The sequence below is a fragment of the Onychomys torridus genome, chromosome X (assembly GCF_903995425.1).
Source record: "Onychomys torridus chromosome X, mOncTor1.1, whole genome shotgun sequence".
In the NCBI taxonomy this organism is placed as follows: Eukaryota; Metazoa; Chordata; class Mammalia; order Rodentia; family Cricetidae; genus Onychomys; species Onychomys torridus.
Genome location: NC_050466.1, coordinates 52,469,337 through 52,493,796, shown reverse-complemented (window position 1 = coordinate 52,493,796; position 24,460 = coordinate 52,469,337). Strand labels below are relative to the sequence as shown.

The 24,460-nt window shown below is 41.9% G+C and overlaps 1 protein-coding gene across 2 annotated transcripts in view; it reads right to left on the bottom strand.

Annotated features, from left to right (window-relative positions):
- Positions 1-5,833: 5,833 nt before the first annotated feature.
- Positions 5,834-24,460, bottom strand: part of Ikbkg (inhibitor of nuclear factor kappa B kinase regulatory subunit gamma) — a 30,875-nt gene continuing 12,248 nt past the window's right edge. The window contains exons 6-11 of one of the 2 annotated variants that reach the window (XM_036173958.1): positions 24,226-24,378; positions 23,384-23,459; positions 14,779-14,922; positions 14,338-14,480; positions 11,210-11,271; positions 5,834-10,898 (exon numbers count right to left, since the gene is read on the bottom strand). In XM_036173958.1, coding sequence (XP_036029851.1) covers positions 10,756-10,898; positions 11,210-11,271; positions 14,338-14,480; positions 14,779-14,922; positions 23,384-23,459; positions 24,226-24,378 — 721 coding nt within the window. In that variant the 3' untranslated portion in view covers positions 5,834-10,755. The remainder of the gene's footprint in view (positions 10,899-11,209; positions 11,272-14,337; positions 14,481-14,778; positions 14,923-23,383; positions 23,460-24,225; positions 24,379-24,460) is intronic. The other variant, XM_036173959.1, reaches the window with a different exon arrangement.

Sequence of the window (24,460 nt, the reverse complement as noted above, 5' to 3'; positions counted from 1 at the left end):
CCCTTAAAACAGCTATGGGACTCTTCCCACGGCTTATTGGTAATGTATTTTACATTTATTGGGCACAATTATGTCTGCAGATTAACAGAAAGATTATTACTTCTTACATTGTGTACTTTTGGTGAGTAAAATGTACTTTCATAGTCAGGCCTTTATTCCATGGCTTCAAGACAATAACATACAATTAGCTGACTAATTAGGCCTCAGAGCAAATTCAAAGTAGACTACTTGCCCCTGCAAATGAATTGCACAAGGACAGATCCCCAGGTGTCTGGTTGTTCAACCAAGGTCAAGCACAGAACAACTTTAGTTCCAGTTCTTCACTTGCAAAACTCTGGCTGATAATATTAAAGACATAACTCCCTACACAAACACTAACCCTATGCATGAACTCTTAATCTCAGTTTTATGATACAAAACTCAAGGTTCAGCCATCTAACTGTTTATGTTTAGGTCCTGGGATGCTTTTAAGGTCACCGTCCCTCAAGAAAGTATGGAGAACTCAAGCGCTACATGCCTCCCTTCTTTGCTTTACAGCCTGCATACCAGGGAGCTTGGCTGACAGTGGAGCATTGCCATGGTTACCCACTCCCAGCCATGCCAGCTGCATAGTCAGAGCAACATTCCAAGCCCAAGAGAAACCATGTTATTTCATGTGTGTTATCAGAATGGCTCTGATTATTGTTTACTCAAGAAATGTAATATGAGCCTCAAAATGTAACTCATACACTGTCTGGCCTCTATGTCTAATCTAGTGGCTGTTCTGTTCTCTAACCACAGGTAAGTTTTATTAGGGTACACAACGTATTGGAGGACACAATATATTGGAGGACACACTATATCACCACAGTCAGCAGCACATCTGTCCAGGCCCTTCTGGCTTTTAGAGTCTCCACTGATAAGTTGGGTGTAATTCTAATAGCTCTACCTCTATATGTTACTTGGCCTTTTCTTTTGCAGCTTTTAATAATGAAAACTGAGCCCATAGATTTGAAAGACCAAGGATGTGTATATGAGGTTTGGAGGGAGGAAAGGGAATGGGATAGGATGTAATTATATTATCTCAAAAAGGAAACAATTTAGAAATAATAAAAATAACAAATCCTATGGGGCTAGAGAGGTGGTTCAGCGGTTAAAAGCATTTGCTCTTTCAGAGGACCCAAGTTTATTTTCCAGCATCTACTCCAGGCAGCTCACAACTCTCTAGAACTCCTGCTCCAAGGAATCTGATCCTCCAACGTCTGCAGGCACCTGAACTCATGTGCACATACCTCATACAACACACACACACATGCATAATTCAAAATAATTTACAAATATTTTAATGACAAATCCAAGGTCTCGCCCTGCTAAACCCTCATTAAATCATTGTTTAAGCTGTTTCTCAGCTGAATTCTTCCCTTTAAGATAATAAACACTGAGTGAAATTCTGGCTCAATAACAATATTAGTAATTATGTGACTACTTTTGTTTCTGCTGGCAGTCATTTTGAGTTTTTTCCCTAGTGTAGCTAAATGTGTCTCAGTTATTCTTTGAGAGCCTCCTTATATTTCTGAGACAAGATGCTTTGGCTCATTCATCTTGTGTTTTCTCTGCCCTAACCCTGGAACCTGTCAATTCTCTAGTAAACCCCTTTCTCTTACAAAACCTGATCTTCTATAGCTCAGAACCCCTAGTTTGTATCTTCAGCTGTGAAGTCTCCCCATTAATGCACTGATTCCCAGATAGTATAATTATCTTTTACTCTAGCTCAGATATAACTCACAATCTCTGTGACTCTGCCCTTTTATAGTTACAATGGCCCCCACATAGTGTTCAGCAATTCTTTATCAGTGTTTCTCAACTTTCTTATGCTGCGACCCTTTAATACCCTTCATGTTGTGGGGACACCCAACCATAAAATTATTTTCGTTGTTACCAAACTATAATTTTGCTATTGCCATGAATTTGTAGTGTAAATATCTGATATGCAGGATATCTGATATGCGACCCCTGTGAATGGTTCATTCACCTCCCCCAAAGGTGTCTCGACCCACAGCCTGAGAACCACTGCTCTAGACAATGGTGATGGAACTCAGCCCATTGTGACACTGTAACTCATCCTGAACTCTTCTTTCAGTCACACAAATACCTAAAGCAAGTCTTCTTACCTTTTCCACATTTAGGCCCCTTTTCCGCTAATGTATTTACTCTTCAGAATCCATCAGGCCACCAAGACACTGTCATTCTTGTTGAGTATGCCTTTCTCTCACAGGTCTCTGAATCCTCCAAATCTTTCTCAGGCAGGACACTGCTGTGCTCAGCAAGGAACCATTCTTCATACCAGTCCAACTCTTTTCCCAATGTTCCTGCTCTCCCCTGAGGCTCACAGACATAAGGGCTTTGAGAAGCACAAGCACAAGCGACAGAGTTGGGAGAGATTGGCAGGAAAGTCTGCAGAGTTGTTATTTTTCCTAATGATCTCATATTCCTATCCAGTGGTGACTTCAGGTGGCAGCTGTCTTCCTTGCAAATGTCCAAGATCTTTGATAGTTTTCTGTGTGTCTTATGTTGTACTAGTGTATGTGCACATGTGTGGAGGTTCTGCACACATGCAGGGGTCAAAAGAAGATACCAGGTGTCCTGCTCTACCATCTCCTCCTTATTCCCTTCAGACAGGGTCTCTTACTAAACCTGGAGCTAGCCTGGCAGTCAGCAAGCCCCAGCCAACCCCGTCTCAGCCTTCTACAGTTCTGAGGTTCAAGACAAATGTAGCCATACTCAGCTTTTCCCATGGGTGGTGAGGATTCAAACTCAGGTCTACATGCTTATGTAGCAAGTGTTCTTACCCACTGAGCCATTTCCCCAGCCTCTATTGTTTTCTTTTATAATGTATCTCAGATTTGTTCCAGTGAGATGACTTGGCAGATAAAGGTGCTTATCATATAAGCCTAACACACACAAAATAAATAATTTTGGGCTGACATGACAGCTCAATGGGTAAAGACACTTGTCTCCAATCCCAATGACCTAAACTCAATCCCCAAGACGCACATGAGAACAAACTCCACAAGTTCTCTTCTGACCTCCACAAACATGCCATGTTGTGCCTATGTGCACACATAAAGGTCATTTTTTTTTTAAATGTCTCTTTTACCTTGAGTAGATCACATCTCATCCCTAAAATAAATCATTTCTCAAAGAGGCTCTGATTTCCTTCAGTAGGAATATTCCCAAGGAAATCTTTTTGTTTTGTTTTTATTTAATTTTTTAATTATGCTACAATAAATCTTTGAATATTTTAAATATTTGAATTTATATATAGTCTATACTGGGCCAGCAAGATGGCTCGGTAGGTAAAGGTACATCCTATTAAGGCTGATAACCTGAGTTTGATCTCCAGAGCCCACAAGATGGAAGGAAAAATCTGACTCCCTCAAGTTTGTCTCTGATCTGTAAATATATACATACACACAGAGTGTATATATATACTTGGTGCCACCTGCTATTGTATTATTCTTGCTTTGAGGCCATTTCAAGATAAGAAAAATAATACCTATTTTTTTCAAAAAGAAAAATAAATCAGGTTCATGCTAATATTTCAAACTCAAAAAAGTGTTTTTACTTTGTGTTTATAGTTACTTTCTTTAGTTTCTTATCCTTACAGGTTTCCAAACTTTTTTCTTCAAATATTTTTTGCAGTACTTGAGACAGATACCAAGTATATGCAAGTGCTCTATCACTAAGCCCCATCCTCAGACTCTTTTAACTTCTTTTTATTTTTATTTTATGTGCATTATTGTTTTGCCTGCCAAGTATGTATATATAAGGGTATTAGACCCCTGGAGATGGAGTTACAGACAGTTGTGAGCTGCCATGTGGATGCTGAAAATTGAACCTGGATCCTCTTGAAGAGTGTGCTCTTAACCATTAAGCCATCTCTCCAGCCCATCTTAATGTTTTTTTAATATTTATGTTATATTTATTAACGTTACATTTATTAATGGGAGAGCATATGTGGAAATCAGAGTCCTCCTTCAACCATGTGTCCTGAGGATTAAACTTGGGTAGTCAGGCTTGGCAGCAAGTACCTTTACTCACTGAGCCATCTGACTGGGCCTCTTTTCTTTAGACATAAATCTGCACTATAGAAACTTCTGTTTATGAGCATCTCACCTCATTGTGAACTTAGTTTCACTGGATTTGCTGCTGCTGTTTAATACTAGGCTTTGTCCATGCAGTGACTGTTTGCAGTACTTGTTAGAGACACATAGCCCTTCACACCGGCTGCCAGAAACCCCTGAATTTGGGGTAAGGCCTTACTTCTAGGTCTGATAGACATGTGTCTACCATGGCTCTGCCAGACTGACAAATCAAATTCCATCCCTAGTCCTGATCCTGGGACACTTGGCACCAGTGGAATCTCTAAAAAGCTGCTATGCCTAGGGGTCCCTGCTTCCCCACTGGCCAGTATCTACCATAATTGCCCACCTAAATTCTGTTCCTCTGATGATGGAGTAGTGTCCACCTGTTGCCCAGCCTTCCAGGCCCATGTTGGTTGAGAGGCAGATGCTAGTCTTCAGTTAGTTCCAACCCTGGGACTCTGAAGAAAGGACATTGTATGATCAGTCTATTTCATGAGACAAAGTCAATCATACATGCCCCACCTCCAGCTCTGCCTTTCTAGTTAATGGAACAGCACCAAGAGTCCATCAATAGGTCACATGTCAAACAACTTCAAATGCAAATATTCAACGTCCATCAATAGGTCACATGTCAAACAACTTCAAATGCAAATATTCAACTCTTTCTGTATCTTCATCTGCATTGTCACAAAAGGTTCTGGGAAACTGCACAGAGCTTAGATAACATTTTAAATGCCAGTTTTATTGTGGCCTAATCCATATACAACATGTCGATCTAAAGTGAACAATTTAATGGTTTGCAGCATATTCACAGATGTGCAAGCATCACTGTGACTAATTTCAGAACATCCCTATTTCCTGCCCAAAGAACCTTATGCCCCAAAACTATCACTCTCCCCTCACCCCATTCATCCCCAGGGATTCATTCACAAACTGACTTTTTTGTTTGTGTTATGAGAGAGAATCTTGCTATGCAGCCTAGGCTAGCCTAGAACTCATTAGCATCCTGCTTCATCTTCTGATACAGGCTCTACCACAGATAGGCCCAACTGACTTTCCAGCACTCAAAACCTACTGGGAAATATAGACATGGGTCTAAACTAAAATTGATTTGCAGTTTTGCAGATGAGGAAGCCAAGGCTCAGGGATTTCATTAATGTCCAGACTGGGGCTTGTCCATATAACCTCAGACTTGGTTTCCTGAACTATATATTATGAAGGTCACATGATCCATCCTTCCAAATCCTGCTTTTCTTATCTGAAATGAAGTCTTTCTTTATAGCAAAAGCTGGCCCCAAACTCATAGTACTATCCCTACCTCTTCCTCTCAAGTGCGGAATTGTGTGTACCACTTATGCCCAGATACCCATTCAAATTCTGAACAAAATGAAAAATGCTAGTCAGGTGCTGTGGGATAATGCTTTTGTACACTGGTTTAATAAAACGTTGATTGGCCAGTAGTCCGTCAGGAAGTATAGGTGGGGTGAGCAGATGAGGAGAATAGGAAGAGGAAGGGCTGAGTCAGTAGTCACCAGCCAGACACAGAGCAGGCAAGATGACAAGGCAGAACTGAGAAAAGGTACCAAGCCATGTGGCTAAACATAGATAAGAATTATGGGTTAAATTAAGTGTGAGGACTAGTCAATAATAAGCCTGAGCTAATGGCTGAGTAGTTATAAATAATATTAAGCCTCTGAGTGATTATTTTATAAGTGGCTGCAGATCTGCATGGAGCCAGGCAGGACCTGAGAAATCCTCTGGCTACAGTCAGGCATAGTGGAACATATTTGTAATCCTAGCACTGAAGTGGCTGAGGCAATAGGATGGCTGCAAGTTCAAGGCCATCCTGGATTACATAGCAGGCAGGGCTACAGAACAGGACTGTCAGAGAGAAAGGTAGGGAGGTACAGAGAAAAGCTGATAAACTGGGATTGTAACTAAGTGGTGGTATGCATGCTTAGCATGTATAAGACCCTGGGTTCCATCCTCAGCACCAAAAAAAAGCTATAGTTACTATAGTTCTAAAATAAGATTTCTGTACTATTATTCCTAGTACATTAATATAATAACTTCTATAAGTCACCAATTATGGTGACAGGTGATGTCTGTGAAAATATTGGCAAAAGAATCCTGATTTCATGTCAGACAAGCTCAGCCATCAGTAAACACAGAGTATCCCTGAGCCGAGCTCCTATATAGTATGTTACTAAATTGGATTGACAAGACTTCTGTCTCCCTCTAGTGGGAAGGAAGAAACAACAGAATAGAAAAGCTCACAGGTTTTGATGTGAGTTAAAACAATGTAATGTAATTTAGGATGAAGACCAGATGAAAGAACTTTTGTTTACACTTAGATCTCTGAATGACAAAAAAAAAAATCAACTGTGCAGATTAGGGGACAGAGCCTTCTCAGCAAAGGAGACAACAGAAGCAAAGGCCTTAAGACACAGAAGTGCTAGTGGGTTTGAGAAAGGAAAAAGGGCCAGTGTGAAATGGCTGGGCTTTTAGGGAAGATGACATGAAATTAGAGCAACACAAGGCTGAGGTTGGAGTTTAGACCTGAAGCAACAGAAAATCAGTGGAGGAGATTAAGCAAAGTGAAAACCAGATTTTCCAGATCACACTGGTTACTGGTAAGCAATGGATAATGGAAAGCCTACAAGAAAATGTGAAACCACCACTAACAGTCAAGGCAAGATGAGAGGATCCAGGAACATCTCACACTGAGCTTGGCTGGATCAGAATTGAACATTGAACTGTTTCTCTTGCAACTCTGATGTCCCTTTCCCTAGTCCTCCCAGTGGTAGACAGATGGCCCAGGTACCCAGGTGTGAAGCCAAAAGTCCAGTAGTCACTAGATGCCTCTTCCTCTCTCCTCCATATCTATGGCCGCAGCTCCATTCCCCAAACCCTCATGCTATTCTGATTATCTCTGCAGATTGGCTCTTTCCATCACTGTTACCAGATACTAAACAAAATATCCACCTTTGTTTGATATTGGTGTGCTTATAAAAAGGAAACATACAAAGTGACCATGTGACAAAAGTGGCAGAGGCAGAGATACAGGTCCAACTAGAGAGCACTAAGAATTGCTGGGACCTGCTACACAGTGGGAGAGGGGCCTGGAATGGGTTATCTCTTATGAGGATTCCACTATGCCCACACTTATCTCAGATGCCTGCCCTCCAGAACAGGGGGACAGGAAATCTCTGTTGCCTAAGACCCCAATGTGTGGTACTTTGTTACTACAGTCACAGGAAATCCAGGCCCCATGTTAGTTGACTGACTTGGCCCTTGCACCACTCTGTTGTGTCAACAATGAGCTTTCCTCAGTCATAGGCAGAGGAAACCTCAAAGCTATGTGTAATAGCTACTTCCTATATAATGCATGAGAATTAAAGGCATAGAAATAGCACAAAAGAAAAACTTTGTTACTGGCAACTCTACCCCTATATCCACCAAGTGAGGACAGGATGCATGCTTGCAGGTCTTACTTCTTTATTTTACATTTTATACATAATTTAAGCCTCTGGCCTTTTTATACCATACTACAGAGAATGTTCCATGTAACAAAATATTCAAGATACTGGCTGTGCAGGCCTGTGTCATCAGGTATATGGCCAATTTCATCACAGCTTTTGTGGTAACAAATGACAGTGCCATGAGAGCCACTCCAATGAAGTAGTCACTGTGAGGACCAAGTTGTCAGGTAAAGAAGGCTGAGGATGTTTCCAAAGTGCTTATTCTATCTCACCAAACACCCCCCCCCAAAAAAAAGGGGAAATGCTGCAAGGTCTCACCACGCCTGAGGATGTCTCACACACAGGGCTGAAATTGTTCCTATTTCGACATCATCTCTACTTACAATCTGTAGCTGCATTCCTGCTGAGCTACTCCTTATCATTTGTTACTGCAGTGAGTGAAGTACTGTGCACTGTCAATAAGACTCTCTAGATTTCTCTTCGTCATGGGCCAACAGGAAGAACACACAAGTAACAGTAAAAGGACTTCTGGGAAAGACATGCTTCTAGATGTCTGGATCCAGAAGCTGTCTGCCAGGGGCCACAGCTCATAAAAGCCAAATAGGCTAAATCCCTTTGGGGGAAAAAACTAATAACCAGTTTTTCAAGGTCTAGTTAAGTAATTCCTGAAAAGAAAGAAACATGTCCCATGTCAGGGAAGATGGTAGAATCTCAAATCCTTGATATCTAATGTGTGGTTAATCATACACCATACTTCAGGGTAAGGAAATATCAAGGGCTCCTACCTTCTGAGAAGGGTACTAGGTCCCAACCATTGCCTGTGGCTACCCTCAGATTTTGTCCTGACCAGTCTATGGAGCCCAAACCAGAATGTTTTCAAGCTGTGCAACCTGGGTCACACCTGCTTTCTGAGCCCCTTTCAGGATAAAGTACTGGTCAGAAATGTACCTATGCATCTCTATTTATCCAAGAAGCATGAAGCCTATACAGTCACTGCAGACAGTCCAACAGTTCTTTCCTGCTGCAGCCAACCTGCCTTTCTCAGTCACACCCACTGGCCTTGCGAGGAGCATAGCACCTATAACAGCCTGACCTCCTCCAAATTCTGAAGCCTAGTGGTCACCATTAACCTAGAGACCAAGTCTCTCTAACAGAATTGCAAGGCTTAAAGGCACCTGCCTTTGGGCTGCATTTACTCAGGTTCTGATGATATCCCTACTCTGGTTGTATAAGTCCAAACCCCTAAAACTTGAGAACATGACTTTATTTGGGAAAAGGGTCTTGGTAGATGTAGTGAAGTAAGGATCTTGAGCTGGAGATCCTCCTTAATTATCAGATAGACCTCACATCTACAATTTGGTGTTCTTAAGAGACAGAAATAGAGGAGACCATGAGGCCCTAGAACCAGAGATTGGAGTGATGGGTCTATAAGCCAAGCAACACCAAGGACTGTCAGAAACCAAGAGCTGAGAGAAAGCCTGGAACTGATTCTCAGAAGAAACTTAACATCTGACTTCTAGACATGAGTGATTTTTTTGCTGCTTCAAGTCTCTGAGAATTTTTAGATCAGCTATAAGAAAGTCATATACCACCACAAAAATGAACTAAATCAAACCAAACCAATAGTACTACAGAAGAAAAATTAGATTAGGTATTTAAATGAAGGACTCATGAGCAAAAAACATGTCTGTTCCTTTAACATTTTCCTAAAGGTCTATCTGATAGATACTTGGGAATCAGGAAATAGAAAATTGTCTCCCCATCCCCTAAGAGCTGTGAAGAAGCCCCCAGCTCAAGCTTATTTTTTTAAATCCTAATTCTACTCAGCCTTTCCATTCTTAATGGACAAGAATCCCTGTGAATAAAAAAAAGCCCAGGCAGGAATGGATTTACAGATTTCAATCAGAACCATGAAAGCTTGCAGGACGGCAGAAAGGATTTCAGGTCTGAGGAGTCAGCAAGGCACATCTATTGCCTTCTCAATTCCAACTTCCTTTCCTTTACTAGAATTGCAAGACTAATACCAATGACTTAAGATCCCAGAAAACATCTAGAACCTTGCAAAACAAGTGAAGAGTTCCCTTGTTCACAATCTGCCAGTCACTACTAAATGGTTCCCAAGACAGAACATTTGGGCTGGTGAATATGCCATCACAAACTCCTGGAGTGTGATGAAGCATGGAAACCACCATTCACACAAAACAACAATGTGTTTCAAAAAGACAAGAGCACACTGGTGCTAGAACAAAAAAAGCATGTGTGTGAAATAGCCTTCCGTCAAACAACAAAGCAGTCATAACTCCAAAGCCAAAATATGAGAGTAAAGAATGGGTATAACACAAATAGGAACAATAATCAAAGTGAAAACAAGGTGTGCATTTTCTGTGATAGACAAAAGCTAACCCGACTGCTGATCAAAGAGCTACCCAAAGCCCAGGAACAAATAGCAATGATGCAACAACAACAAAAAAATGGGTAGAAAATATGAAAATCCAAGTTACATCAGTAGATTAAAAAGAGCCCACATACCCCAGAAAAAGACCTCTTTAGTAAAGAACAGCATGTCTAGCAGATGGCAGGAATACAAAGGTTAACCCACCTCCTCCACAGCAAGGATGCAATGCTATGTATAAGCACATGTCCTAAAGGCACACACAGATCAGTGCACAAGTACTTTCACTGCACTGTTACTCACGGTAGCAAAAAGACTTCTCAAATGTCCACCAGAGGCAACACATGTTATGGCCCTAAGTGCCACATGCCCTGGGAGGACAGCCTAAAGCTCAGGGCAAGAAAGGCAACAGCTGGAAGGAAGAAGAGCTGCATCCAGCCCTGCTTGGAGAAGGGGTGCTCCCTGAGAGCCCCTGGCCTCCATTCTAGACTCCCTAGGAGAGTGGGAGAAGAGGGCAGAAAAAGCCACCAGAGGCAAGTGGCTCAAGCACAGAAGAAAAGGGAAAAAACAGCCCTGACTGGGGCTGTCTACCCTAGAGGGAAACTAGCAGACCAAAGGGCTAAAGCAAGGGTCCTGCTAGGTCCTAGGGCCAGTTCTTTGACATTAAGTCCTTAGTTGTGGACTATAGGTGAAACAGGAAAGCACAGGTTGCATAGTTCAGGACACATTATTACAAGTGCCCTTATATCGGCTGCTCCTACTCTATGCACTCCATGACGTGTATCTGTAGAGTGTCCATATCAGGAGCCTGATACTGGCACTTGGGACAACAGAAGTCAGGTGGTTCCTCAGGAGGGCTTCTCCGCTGGTTGGGCAGGGCCAGATGAAAGGAGTGGTGAGCTGAGAAAAAAAAGAACAAAGGCTAGCTGGATGGGCTTCATACACAGACTGGGTAGACCTCAATGGGAAGGAGAGGCTAACAAGTTACTGAGACCTACTGATACCACCATACATTTGTGGCTGGGAGCCACCTCTACCAGCACATTCCTCCTTTTGCCTCAGGGTGGTATAGGCTACTGATAGGGTTGGCCAACAAGGGCTCCCCAAATCAGAGCAGCAGGGAGGCTAATGCATGCTTTCCCTCAGCACAATATTCTGCCCTCCCTGTCCATCTCCTCCCACTATCTACTACCTACCACCTGTTCACTCACCTGGAGCAGGAAGTAAAGGGGGCTGGGAAGTCTCTACATGCCGCTTCCTCATATCCTCAATCCTTTGAAAACAAAAACCATTCAATCAATACCTGCAGAGTTTTTTTATGAATAAACATCTTCATTGAGATATAATTCATGTACTACACAATTCACCAATTTAAACTGTATCGTTCAGTGGTTTTTACTATATTTAGCATGTCCAATCATCTGTATAATTTTAGAATATTTTTACCATCTCCAAAGGAAACTTTGTACTTGCAATTACTCCTGGGTTCCCCCTATATCAGTTTCCTCAGAACTTTACTACAAACTACCACATACCTGATGGCTTAAAATAACAGAAATGTGCACAATGCAGGAGGCCAAGTGCCCTAAATCAACATGTCAGAGGACTAGGCAGAAACACATGCTCTCCCATAGCTGGTGGTAGTTAACAGATTCCTTGGCATTTCTTGGCTAGTAGTTGAATCCCAGTCTCTCTGCCTTGGCCTTCTTGTGGCTGCCTTCTGTATCTCAATGTGGTGCTTCTATAAAGACCACAGTCAATTAATTAACCTGATGTGACTTTATGTTAACTAGTTACATATACAAAGATACTATTTCCAAATGAGGTCAGATTCTGAGGTATTAGATAGACATGAATTTGGGGGAATTCTATTTGTACTGGTTAGGTTATTTTGGTTTTGGTTTTTGTCAATTTGACAAAAGCTAGAGTCATCTGTTAAAAGGGAACCTCAGCCGGACGCACGCCTTTAATCCCAGCACTCAGAAGGCAGAGCCAGGTGGATCTCTGTGAGTTCGAGGCCAGCCTGGTCTACAGAGCAAGATCTAGGACAGGCACCAAAACTACACAGAGAAACCCTGTCTCGAAAAAAGAAAAAACAAAAAGCAGGGGGGCGGACCTCAATTAAGTAAATGTTCCCATTAGATTAACCTAGAGGCAAGCCTATGGGGCATTTTCTTCATTGATCATTGATGTGGGAGGGCCTAGTTCACTAGGGATGATGCCACCACCCCTTGGGTAAGCAAGCACCTAGGCTGTATAAACAAGCAAGCTGAGCAAGCCATGGAGAACAAGCCAAAAAGCAGTTCCTCCATGATTTCTGCTTTAGTTCCCATCTCAAGTTCCTGCCCTGACTTCCCCCATGATTAACTACAACTGTAAGCTGAAATAAACCATTTCCTCCTCAAGCTGTTTTTGGTCATGGTATTTATCACAGCAACAGTAACCAAACTAAAACAGACATTAGTGTCAGGCTCTTGGGAAATTGCTGAGACAGACCTGGCCATGTTGTTTCATGGAAGACTGTGGAAGGACTTTGGAACTTTGGGCTGGAAATGCCATCAAGTATTTAGAGCTTAATGGGCTATTCTGTGGAAGCCAAAGAAGGTAAAAATGCTGAGAGTAATGCAGATGATGAAGGCCCAGCTTGGGAAGTTTCAGAGGGAAGCAAAGATTCTATCACGGCCATTTATGTGTTATTTTGAATTAAGAATCTGTAGTTCTGGTCATCTGGGGCTGAAGAATCGGGTGCGATGAACAAGAGACTAGCAGCACTGAAGTAAAACCTTTGCTTTACTGGGACAATTGATGCTGGTTAGCTGAAATCAAGAAAGCAGCTGTGATTAAGAGACCAGCATCACTGAGGTAAAATCTTCTAGACTCTAGAATCTAGAGTCTATCCTCAGGGTCAGTACACAGAAGCTCTGGTCCAGAGGGGGCCAAGGCTGCATCTCATGCTATCAGTCAAACTGGGTAATATGAAGGAGTCATAGAAAGCAGCTGAGGCTTTGCACTATTTGAGAGGTCAAGAGAAGCTATTGGTGAAGGTGCATCCATCCTCAGTGCAGTAGACCCCAGCATATTAGAAATGCCAGTACCATGGGACAATCACCAGGACAATAGTTGCTGTGGAGTGGAGCCAGCCTGAGGTTATGAGACTAGCTATGTGTGCTGTGAATGGCAAAGCCAGAGTGAGGTATAGCTGCTCAAGCCCTTTGGAGACCAGAGGATCACGAGCGGGTCCCAGACATCAAGCACTGCATTTTTTACACTGTTGGATTTTGGTTTTGCTTTGACTGTGATTATGCCATGGTTCTTTACTCTTAGAGTAAGAAAATATGTAACATTATTTTATAGGAGCCCAGTGAGAGAATTTAGACTTTTAAAGAGACTTTTTTTTTAAAGAGTGGTGGAATGTTTTAAAGACTGTGGGACTTTTAAATTTATGGAGGGGTTGTTTGTTTGTTTTTTGTTTATTAAGACAAGGTTTTTCTGTGTAACAGCTCTGGCTGTCCTGAACTCACTCTGTACACCAGGCTGGCCTCAAACTCAGAGATCCATCTACCTCCCAAGTGCTGGGATTAAAGATGTGTGTCACCACACCCAGACTAAATTATGTTTTATATTGTGATATTAACATAAATTGGAGTACAAACAAGAAAGAAAAAGTTATGGTTTAATAGTGGTGTGTTTGTATGTCAAGCTGACAAGGGATTAATTATGCTGGTTGGCTTCTATCAACGCAAACTGGAAAGAATCTCAATTGAGGAATTGACTCCAACAGATTGAAATGAGTGGGGCTTTTCCTTGATTAATAATTGATGTGGAATGTCCAGCCTACAATGGGTGGTGCAACCCCTGGACTTGTGGGCCTGGGTTGTATAAGAAAGCAAGTTGAGCAAGTCAGTAAGCATCATTCCCCTGTGGCCTAGGCTTTAGTTTCTGCCTCCAGAGTCCAGCCTTGACTTCTTTCCATGATGGACTATAAACTGTAAGCTGAAATAAACCCTTTCCTCCCCAAGTTGTTTTTGGTCATGATCTTTATTACAGCAATTATTAGAAATTATTAGAAACCAAACTAAATCACTATAAAACCTAATATATCCCCACAAAAATTCCAGCCTTGGATACCTCTCAATACATACTTTCTGTGAAGTTTGTAGTTAGACCAGTAGGAAAGGTCACTCTTAGAGGGATAGGACACAGGGAGAGCAGCAAGAGGTACAGGGAACTTAACACAAACACCAAGAGCCATCAATTTCCTGTAGTTACTACTGGTTGCTGCTAGTATATGCCTGCTTTGTGTGTGGCTGTGCTCCTGGCTACACTCTTAGAGGCCCACCTGGCTGACTCATGGCAGCCAACCTTCAGCTTGCTGAACTCGCGCTGCAGCTGCTCTAGCTGCTCCTGCAAAAGCTCCTTCTTCTCCACCAGCTTTTCCCGGGCATGCCTCTCAGCTTGGAAGTCAGCCTTGTAGATATCCGCCTGGCAAATAGAACAAAGGTGTGCCAAGCACCCATCAGCTGCCCATCAAGTATTCTATGCCATGCCCCAGAGGAACAGAGTCCTGTCTTGTTGCCCAGGACCACATGATAGTACACACACCAGGAACAGATAAGAAAGCCTGTGATCCCAAGGGCACCAAGAGGTCAAGGACCAATGAAAAGGACTCAAGAAGACTAAAAGAGGCCAACAAAAAATGATGCCAAAGAGGTGCACCAAACCCCATTGCCTGGGAGGGTGGGCCACTCATGTGGTAGGCAGACTGGAACAGGGCTCTCACCTGGGCTTTCAGGACTGGCACAGTCTCCATCACAATCTTGTGCTGCTCAGCCTCTTCTTTCAGTTTATCAATCAATTCCTGTTTGGCTACCAGGGCCTCCTCAGCTTGCTGAAGCTGTTGCCTCAGATCTTCCAGCTGCATGCCCTAGAGAAGGACAAAGGGTGCTGGCAGAGTCTCTTGGCCCACAGTGGGGCCAAACTACCTCCATGGCTGGCCACTGTTCTAAGAACTAAGAAGGAAAAGCTGGAGAGCAAAGCCAGTCCTTTGGACTTCAGGGCAAATGACAGAGTCTCAATGTGTACAAAGAAAAGGCTGCATCCTGCTGTGGCCCTATAGTATAAAAGAAATGCTGAGGTCTTTCTTAGGATACACAAAGATCTTAGGACTGATAGGAACTCTGAGGATATATAAGGCACTGCCTCCTACTCTGTGTCATCCCCTTCAGAGAAGTCCCAGCTAGGCAGCCTTCCTCTTAACTCTTCAAGGACAAGAGCCACCTTCCCTTCTGAGGCTTCCTGCTCCACAGTAAGTACTATGCACTAACCCTCCACATACTGCAGGCCTACCATACACCAGGCAAGGCTGCAACCCATGGGTCCTTCCAATCTGCAACTTGGTCAAAGGTCTGCTTATCACATACACACTATACACATGCACCCATGCTCTCAACCAAGAATTCCCTCCAGAGATTAAGCAGCCTTTTTGTTTGTTTTTGGTTGGTTGGTTTTTTTTTTTTGTTTTTTTTTGAGACAGGGTTTCTCTGTGTAGTTTTGGTGCCTGTCCTGGATCTCACTCTGTAGATCAGGCTGGCCTTGAACTCACAGAGATCCTCCTGGCTCTGCCACCCAACTGCTGGTATTAAGGGTGTGTGCCACCACCGCCTGGCTAAGCAGCCATTTTTAAAAGATTTTCTTGGTCATGGTGGATGATCTTTTTGATGTATTCTTGGATTGAGTTTGCCAGTATTTTATTGAGTATTTTTTCATCAATGTTCGTGAGTGAAATTGGTCTGTAATTTTCTTTGTTGGGTCCTTGTGTGGTTTGGGTATCAGGGTGACTCATAGAAAGAATTCAGTAATGTTCCTTCTGTTTCTAATTTGTGTAATAACCCAGACTGAGAAAGACAACAATATACATATTATGTACTCACTCTTAAGTGAACATTAGCTGCAAAAAAAAAAAAAAAAAGGATAACTATGTTACAACCCACAGATCCAGAGAAACTAAGTAACAAGGAGGGCTCATAGGGGGACACCCAGATCTCCCTAGGAAGGGGAACTAGAAGAGATTTTGAGAGTGGACTGAGGGCAGGTAGGGTTAAAAACATGAGTGATCAGGTTGGGGGGGATGGAGGGAGAAAGTGCTGAGGGGGACTGCTGGGGGGGGGCATTTTGGTGCCAGGTAGAAGCCTGGAGGAGGGGACTTTCCCAGGAGTCTATGGGAAGGACCCTAGCTTAGACTCCTAGCAATAGTGGATAAGTAGCCTGAACTGGCCTCTCCCACGACCAGATTGGTGCCTGACCCAATTGTCATCAGAGAGGTGTCATCCAGCAACTGATGGAGGGAAATGCAGACCCACAGCCAAACATTAGGTAGAATTCTGGAATCCTACAGAGAAGGAGAAATGGGGGTAGGAGCCAGAAGGGTCAAGGACACCATGGGAAGGCTCACCCAATCAACTAACCTGGGCTCATAGGAACTTGCTGAGACTGAACCGACAACCAGGGAGCCTGCATGGGACTGACCTAGGTACTCTGCATATATGTTACAGTTGTGCAGCCTTTTCCTCTGTGGGACTCCTAACAGGAGGAATAGAGGCTGTCTCCTACTCTTTTACTGGCTTTTGGAACTCTACCCCTCATACTGCATTGTGGAGGTGCTTAGTCTTACTGCAGCTTGATATGACATATTTTATTGATACTCATGGGAGACCTGCCCTTTCCTGGGAGAAGATGGGGAGGAGGCTGTGGCCATGATGTAAAATAAATAGATGAATAGAAAAATAAAAATAATTTTAAAAAGATTTTAATATGTGTGCGTGTGTGTGTGTGTGTGTGTGTGTGTGTGTGTGTGTGTGCGCGCGCGCGCCACATGGGTGTGGGTACCCACAGAAGTCAGAGATGGTATCAGATCCCCAAAAACTGGAGTTGCAGGTGGCTGTTAGCTTCCTAATGTGGGTGCCGGGAACTGAACTTGGGTCCTCTGAAAAAACAAGTACTCTTAACCACTGAGCCAGCTTTCCAATCCCTTAAGCAGACATTTTTATAATTCTTCATCATGTGACTAGTTTAATGCTTAATCCTTATAAATCTCTGGGTACATTATGGTTGACAATGTCCTTCTTAAAATATGACCACTAACCGGGCGGTGGTGGTGCACGCCTTTAATCCCAGCACTCGGGAGGCAGAGGCAGGCGGATCTCTGTGAGTTCGAGACCAGCCTGGTCTCCAAAGTGAGTTCCAGGAAAGGCGCAAAGCTACACAGAGAAACCCTGTCTCGGAAAAAAAAAATGACCACTAACTTTGAGTAATTAAGCACAATTTCGTGTTGGCTTTTAAGTTCTTTCCTCAATTGACTTCTATTATTAAAGTAATTATTTAAATTTTAGACAAATAAGAAACATAGGTTCTTATTTTAAAATTAATATCTAAGTTAAATCATTTCATGAGGAATTTTTATGCATAGAGGTCTTCATGTTTTTATTGTTTGAGCCCTCCTTTAATGTCTTTGCTATGGCAATAATGTTCAAATATCTTTAATCTACTTATGCAACACTCTAGTGTCTTTCAAAAATTGTTCATACACTTTCTGAATTAAAGCCATATTTAAGTGCTAGAGGAGCTCACCTTTTACACAGAAGGTAAAAAAAATTCATAGTCATAATTGCAGATGAAAAAAACTGTTTTCATGGGGATGTAGTAATCATTATGGCAGAGGAAACATCCAGTTCATAGCCTAAAATTTTAAATACATACTTAGGGAGTGATCAGATTTTAATGACTATTTTACCCACAATAACTTCCTATTCTGTTATAATAAAATAAATACATAAAAATATAAAATTTTGTTTAAACTCTGCAACTATAAAATTAGGTTTTACACAGTTGTACACACACACACACACACACACACACACACACACACACACAGAGGGGTTTGATCTTGCTCAACTGTCTTTCCTTCTAGTTCTCCTAATTTTATTAATAGAAAAAGACATACTGCCATTTTTGTGAATCCTTCAGACACTTACGTTGTGTACAGATCTTTATGGTAAACAATTTTAAGAAATTTAGTGAAAAGTCAGAAATGCCTTCACAAATCAGTTTCTTTAGTCTGTTAATATCATTTGGTTTCCCACTGCTCTGTGGAGTTATTTATTCAATTGGGGGGGGGTGCTATTCAGGGTGTTGTTTTGTTTCAGGGCAGGGTTTGTCTGTGTAGTCCTGGCTGTCTTGAAACTTGCTCTGTAGACCAGCTGCCCTCAAATGCACAGAGATCTGCCTGCTTCAGCCTCCTGAGTGCTGAGATTAAAGATGTGCACCACCATACCCAGCATCAATATGTGAGCTTTTGATAACCTTGTTAAAATTTCTTGTATGAGTACTAGGTTGTAAAGAATTATCAACATTATCCATCCTATTTATGAGAAAGAGAACAGATAACAAACTTTATTATGGAAAAAAATAGGACCACTAGAATGTTGGTCATGGTAGCACATACCTGTTATCTCAGCATGTGGAAGATGGAGGCAAGAGGATCAGGAGTTCAAGCCCAGTCTCAGCCACTTAAGAGTTCAAGGCCAGCTTGGGTTATACAAGATCCTGTCATTAAAAATTTTTAAAAGAACAGGCTAGGGAGATAGTTCAGTCAGTAAAGTACTTGTGAGGACCTGAATTCAAGCCCCAGAACCAATGTAAGAAAAACAGCTGAACAGGTATACCTCCTGAGGAATAACACCAATGATGTCCTCTGACTTCTACATACATTTGTGCATATGCACACACACAAAGTGATCACTAAAAACTGTACCCAATTTAGGTCTGATGAGGATAAACTCAAAAGGAGCTACAAATCAAAAATGTTTCTAGAGGAGGAAAGAAGAGGCTGAAAAGATGGCTCAGCAGTTAAGAACTCTTGTTGTTCTTGGAGAGGATCCAGGTTCAGTTTCCAGAACCCACATGGTGGTTCATGTTGTAGAATATTATTTTAAGCTGGGTTACTTTTGTTTATGTTGCATTTGTTTAACTCTGTGTTACTGTGCCTGTCTAAAACAGCTGATGGTCTAATGAATAATAAGGAGCTGAACAGCCAATGGCAGGGCTGGCAGGCAGACAGAATAAATAGGAGAAATCTGGGAGGAGGAAGGAAGTAATAGCCAGAGAAGGAGGAAGATATCAGGGGCCAGCCACCCAGCTACACAACCAGCAACAGAGTAAGAAAGAAAAGTATACAAAAATAAAGGTAAAAGCCCAGAGGCAAAGACAGATGGGTTAGTTTAAAGTTAAAAAAAGCTGTAAAGAAACAAGCCAAGGTAAGGCCAAGCATTCATAAGCAAGAATATGTCTCTGTGTGCATTTATTTGGGAGCTGGGTGGCAGGCCCCCCAAAGGAGTAAAAACAAGAACATTTTTGCTCCCAATGTGGGGTCGTATTTCCACATACGGCAAAGAGGATATGGCTTAAGAGTTTCTGCCTACTGGTGAGTCCTTAAAAAGCCAGTATGTTAAGTAGGAACAAAAAACTAAGTAAAAACGCCTGTGACAGCACCATCATTGGCATTTTAGAGCCCTAGGAAAGTTGAATGCAGTTCCTAGTCACCTTACCTCTAACATGGCCATGAGCTTGGCTTGGCGCTCATGAACCAACAAGCAGGTGGAGCCAGCCAATGAGCTGCGCAGAGAATCCAGATGTAGGTTAGCAGTTTAAAGGTTTGTTCACATGGTCAAAAAAGACTAAAAGATATGCAGTAAAAGAGGTCCAGACAGAAAAAAAACCCTCTAAACAGGTTACAGTGTGTTTAACAATGTACATAGGCTTAAGAAAAGCAAAGGGGTATATAACACAGACTGTGGGAGGCCAGCTCCAAGATCTGCACCAGGGCAAATAAAAAGAATGCCTCAGAGTAGCATGGGCTTAGGAAACTTTTTTATCTGAGGGTATTTAGAAATAAGTTTCTATCTGACTAGTAAAATAGGGAAACACACATGTTTTCTGATGGTAACTTACTCTTTTACTTCATCTTAAAAAATGGTCTCTGACTCTTTCTGTCTCCACAAAGGTACATTCTATACATACAGCTACATATCTTTCTTTATATACATACAGCCATTTATCTCTAGACACAGTTACATCTACTTTCACATGACCATACACCTTTTACATACATTTCTCTTCTACATCTCTTTTTATGGTGGCATCATCTTCTTTGCCTCTACACAGTTACAATTCTCCACACAGCCATAAATATACATCTCATTTACATAGCTCTCTCACCATATAGCACTTTACACAGTTCCTTCACACTCTTATACAGCTCTTTACACAATTCCTGTATGTAGCAGCAGCTTTCATGCAGCTTTCTCTCTCACACACTCACTCTCACACACATGCTTCTTCTATATCATATATACATCATTCATTCACTCTTTGCTCACTCACTCTCTCATTCATTCATCCTCTCACATTTCTCTCACCTTCTCTAATGCTTCTTCTTCTTCATCTCTTACTCAGCACACATACACTTCACTCACATTCTGCATAGCTTCCTCGTCTACATTGCCACTGCCCCTCTCACAGTCAAACTCTGGATAATTATATGTTACATTTTCAGGGGTCCAACCCATTCTCGTAACACATGATAAGTCACACAGTTTTTCTCAGGCTAGTAAAGTCACAAAGACTAGACAGTAAGTAAAAACTTGGCCTTGCATGTAACTTTTTCCCAGACAGAGAATGACATTGAAATTCAGGACTTAACCATAACAGTAGCAGGCTGAACCTTGAGTGATAGGGGTATGTGCAGAAAGAGAATTATTGCAGGGAGTTATGTCTACCAAAGTTGCTTCAATTCTGACCTTGAATCATCAACAAACAACAACTGGGATCTTGTCTTTATGTATTTTCTGCAGGGGCAGCTTAGTCTGTTTTGAATTTGTTCTGAAGTCTAAAATTAGCTGTCTTAATGACTGAGAATACTGTTACTTTCCTGTGTCAGTTAAGAAAAATATTCTGGTATTATTACTATTCATCAGAATTATACAGCTTAAACAGAAATCATCTTCCTGACCATCCACAGCTAAATGTGTGCCCAAAAATGTAAAACACTATCAATGGGCTGTGGAAGGAAACCCACAGCTGTTCTTTTTAGGGAGGTATCGTGGTGACACATGAGAAAATTACAGACAGAAAACAACTGGTTTCTACAGCCAGTGACCCCACAGCTTCGCCAGGTGGGGCTCCCCATCAGGGAGTTATATGTCTAGTGAGTCAACTTGTCAAACACTAGTTGTCACTATGCTGTATACTGATGGCCCTCAGCAGGTATAGTCATAGAAAAAAATGAATAATTTAAAAATAGTCTTTAAAGAAAGAAGTAAAATAATATAAAAAAAGAATAAGCCACATAAGATGGGAAACACATAAGGAATCTGGATCCTGTATGCTATTGTGTTGATTTTGAATTTTTTGAATGTTGATAAGCAAACAATAGCTGCTAAGAAGCAGGGGATTGTGAACAGGACTGCAAAATTGAACCAACCTAGATACTTTAGGGCTATCTTAACTTTAAAAAAGTCAAAAAATATATTTGTCAAATGGAAATCAATTTTGGAGTTTTGTTCCCATAGGAGATGAGAGGCTATGGATTCCTTCAGGAATAATATGGATCAGGTTTGATCAGGTGAGACCTCCTGAAACTTGACAGGTGATATCTATCAACAAAGGTTATAGCTGGTCTTCCCAGGACTTGGCCATTATCTCAAATTTTCTCTCTGAGACCCTAAAGACACTTTATCCACAGACAGCAGGAAGCAGTATGGAGAAAACTACACCCACATTCGCAAGAGATGAGGTGGATGGTCTTTGGTTATTTGGTGGGTTGTGAATGTCTGTTATCATTTAGAGAAATATAGTATATTAATACAAATTTAAAGTTATTTTTGTTACACTGTATATATGTTTCTACTCTTGTTTAAAGGATTTTTGTATATTGATACAAATTTAAGGTTATTTTTATTACAACATAATTGTTTATATGTTTCTACTCTTGTTAGGGGTATTGTGCCTATGCAGTTCATTAAAAATGTAAGGTAAAGTTCAAGTTTTTGAAAGCTATTATTATAAACTATTTAGGATAATCAAGAAACATAGGTTAGTAGTTAGTCATCTGTAACAGTCAAATTTGTAGATGTAGGCATGTTTTCTAGATCATATAGAGGTATATTTTAGATAGATAAGTGGTTTTCAAACACTTCAAAGACCTATAGAATATGGCGTTTAAAATGTTTTGTTAACCTAAGGTTTTTCATGACAATGAGACACATCTGCTCCTGGCAGCACCAGAGATGATGAACACTGAAGAAACTCCTTACGGAGTTTATTTTCATTGTGGCAAGCTTAGACACTGGGCAAGGGAACTGCTCTTGCCTTTGACTGCTGACAATGTGCTGTGCAGACTGGACATGCAGGACATGAAGGAAAAAGACTGTTGAACTTTGCCAATACAAGGCAGGACAGTCCTTCAAAATTCCTGCTTCACAGAAGAGTCTGCCAGATATTCTGCAGGACACAGAGGAAAGCAACTGATGAAGTTTGCTAATACAAGGCAGGACAGTCCTTCAAAATTCCTGCTTCATTGAAAAGCCTTCCAGATACTCTTGGCCTGTAGAATGAAGATGGATGCCCCAATGTTGCAGAGGAACTGTGGGTGACTGTCCAAGTGGCAAGATGTCTCTGTTGTGAGGCAATATTACATCCTTCTAGGTCTTTGATAGAGTTAAAGACTAAATAATTAATTTTGCAAATGGACTAAATATTATAAATTCTTATTTGATAACTGTTTTTGTTGTGTATAGTTCTACTATGTTAAAGTTAAAACCTTTCTTATTTGAACAAAAAGGAAAAGGTTCACAACCATCCATAACTCCAGTTCCAAAGGATCCATCATTCTGTGTTCCACAGGTTCCAAGCACACACATAGTACACATACATATATGCAAGCAAAATATTTCTATAGATAAAATAAATAAATATAAAAAATGTTTGTAGAGAAAATAAATGTTTCTGAGACTTCCCTGGCTCTGAGCATGAAGGAATAGCCATACAGAAAAGCAGCCTCATCCCATACAGCAAGTATCTAAAGGTCTTAGACACAGACACCCAGGAGATATCCTATGGATGCATCCCATCTCCTTGTGGCCATCTCTAAATTGTCAGAGCTGCAGCCCCAATGAAGGTGTCAGGCAACTTGAAAGTTCCTTCCAAAAGTTAGATGTGCTCAATCTCAAAGGCCCCATTACCCGCTTCAGGTACACCTGAGAAAGAGGGGAAAAGCCTTTCCCTGGACAGCCCAGGGCAGCCATACTTACTAGCTTGTGTTCTCTACTCACCTTGCTGCTCTTGATGTGGCTGTCATAGTCTTGAAAGAGCTGGTGATAGGCTGCCTGCAACTGAGCCAGCTTCCGCCTGTGCAAAAGGAGCTGTCACTGGAGAAACCGCTTTGTCCCAGTACAGCCACAGCTTGCCTGGTACAGCTTCACCCTCTTCCTTCTTGTCCCATAAAAAACCTGAAATGTGGGCTTCCTGGATTACATGTGGGCTCCTGAGGCTATCAACTCTAAGGCTTTCCTGACTGCAAGGATACATAGCAACTGGTTTGGCTGCTACATAGTTCATGTTTTCCTTAAAGTCAACATCTTGGGATGTTTCTAACAAGGGCTAGGTACAAGTCAGGAGTAGAACCTTTGGCTAGTGTGCTTGAGGCCCAACATTCCATCTCTAGCACCAAAAAGAAAATAAATAGGTAAAATGTTTGTAATAAAATGGCACCTGACTGCACTCTGCACAAAACAAAGAGTCAGGGAAATTGTTCTAAATTAAACTCAAAAGGATGCTGAGCCAGATGCCAATAGCATGTTTAGAGCTGTGCAGACACTGTGGGCCCAGATGAGTCTTGAGGGCCAGCTTGAAGGCACCATGACTCCTTGCTTTCCTTACATCAAGAGCATATTTCAACTATGGTGAAAAGAACCCATGTAGGACACATAATAAACTATGAATGTGAATGGAAAATATTTCTGTTTACATATAATAGTTGACTCTGTCGTTATCAAGGCAAAGGGAGAAAGTCAGCTCTTCTTTAAACAGCCAATCCCTACCAGGGCTTCCCAGAAGGCAGAAAGCACCATGGGTGATCTGGGATCTCTTGGTACCAACCCTCCCAGCCACTCACTTCTCCTCTGAAGCAGCCTGGCGCTCCATTCGCAGGGCAGCCTCCACACTCTGGTTCTGCATGCGCAGCTGGTCCACCTGCACGCTGTGCTGCTGCTGTAGCACCTCCCGCTCACTCTCCAGCTGTCTAACCTGCTCACTAACTGCTCGCATCCTGACATGCAACGAAAAAGAACACACTGAGGGAGCTAGAGCAAGACAGCCTGGGGAAGGGGTCAGGTCCTGAATAGCCTGTG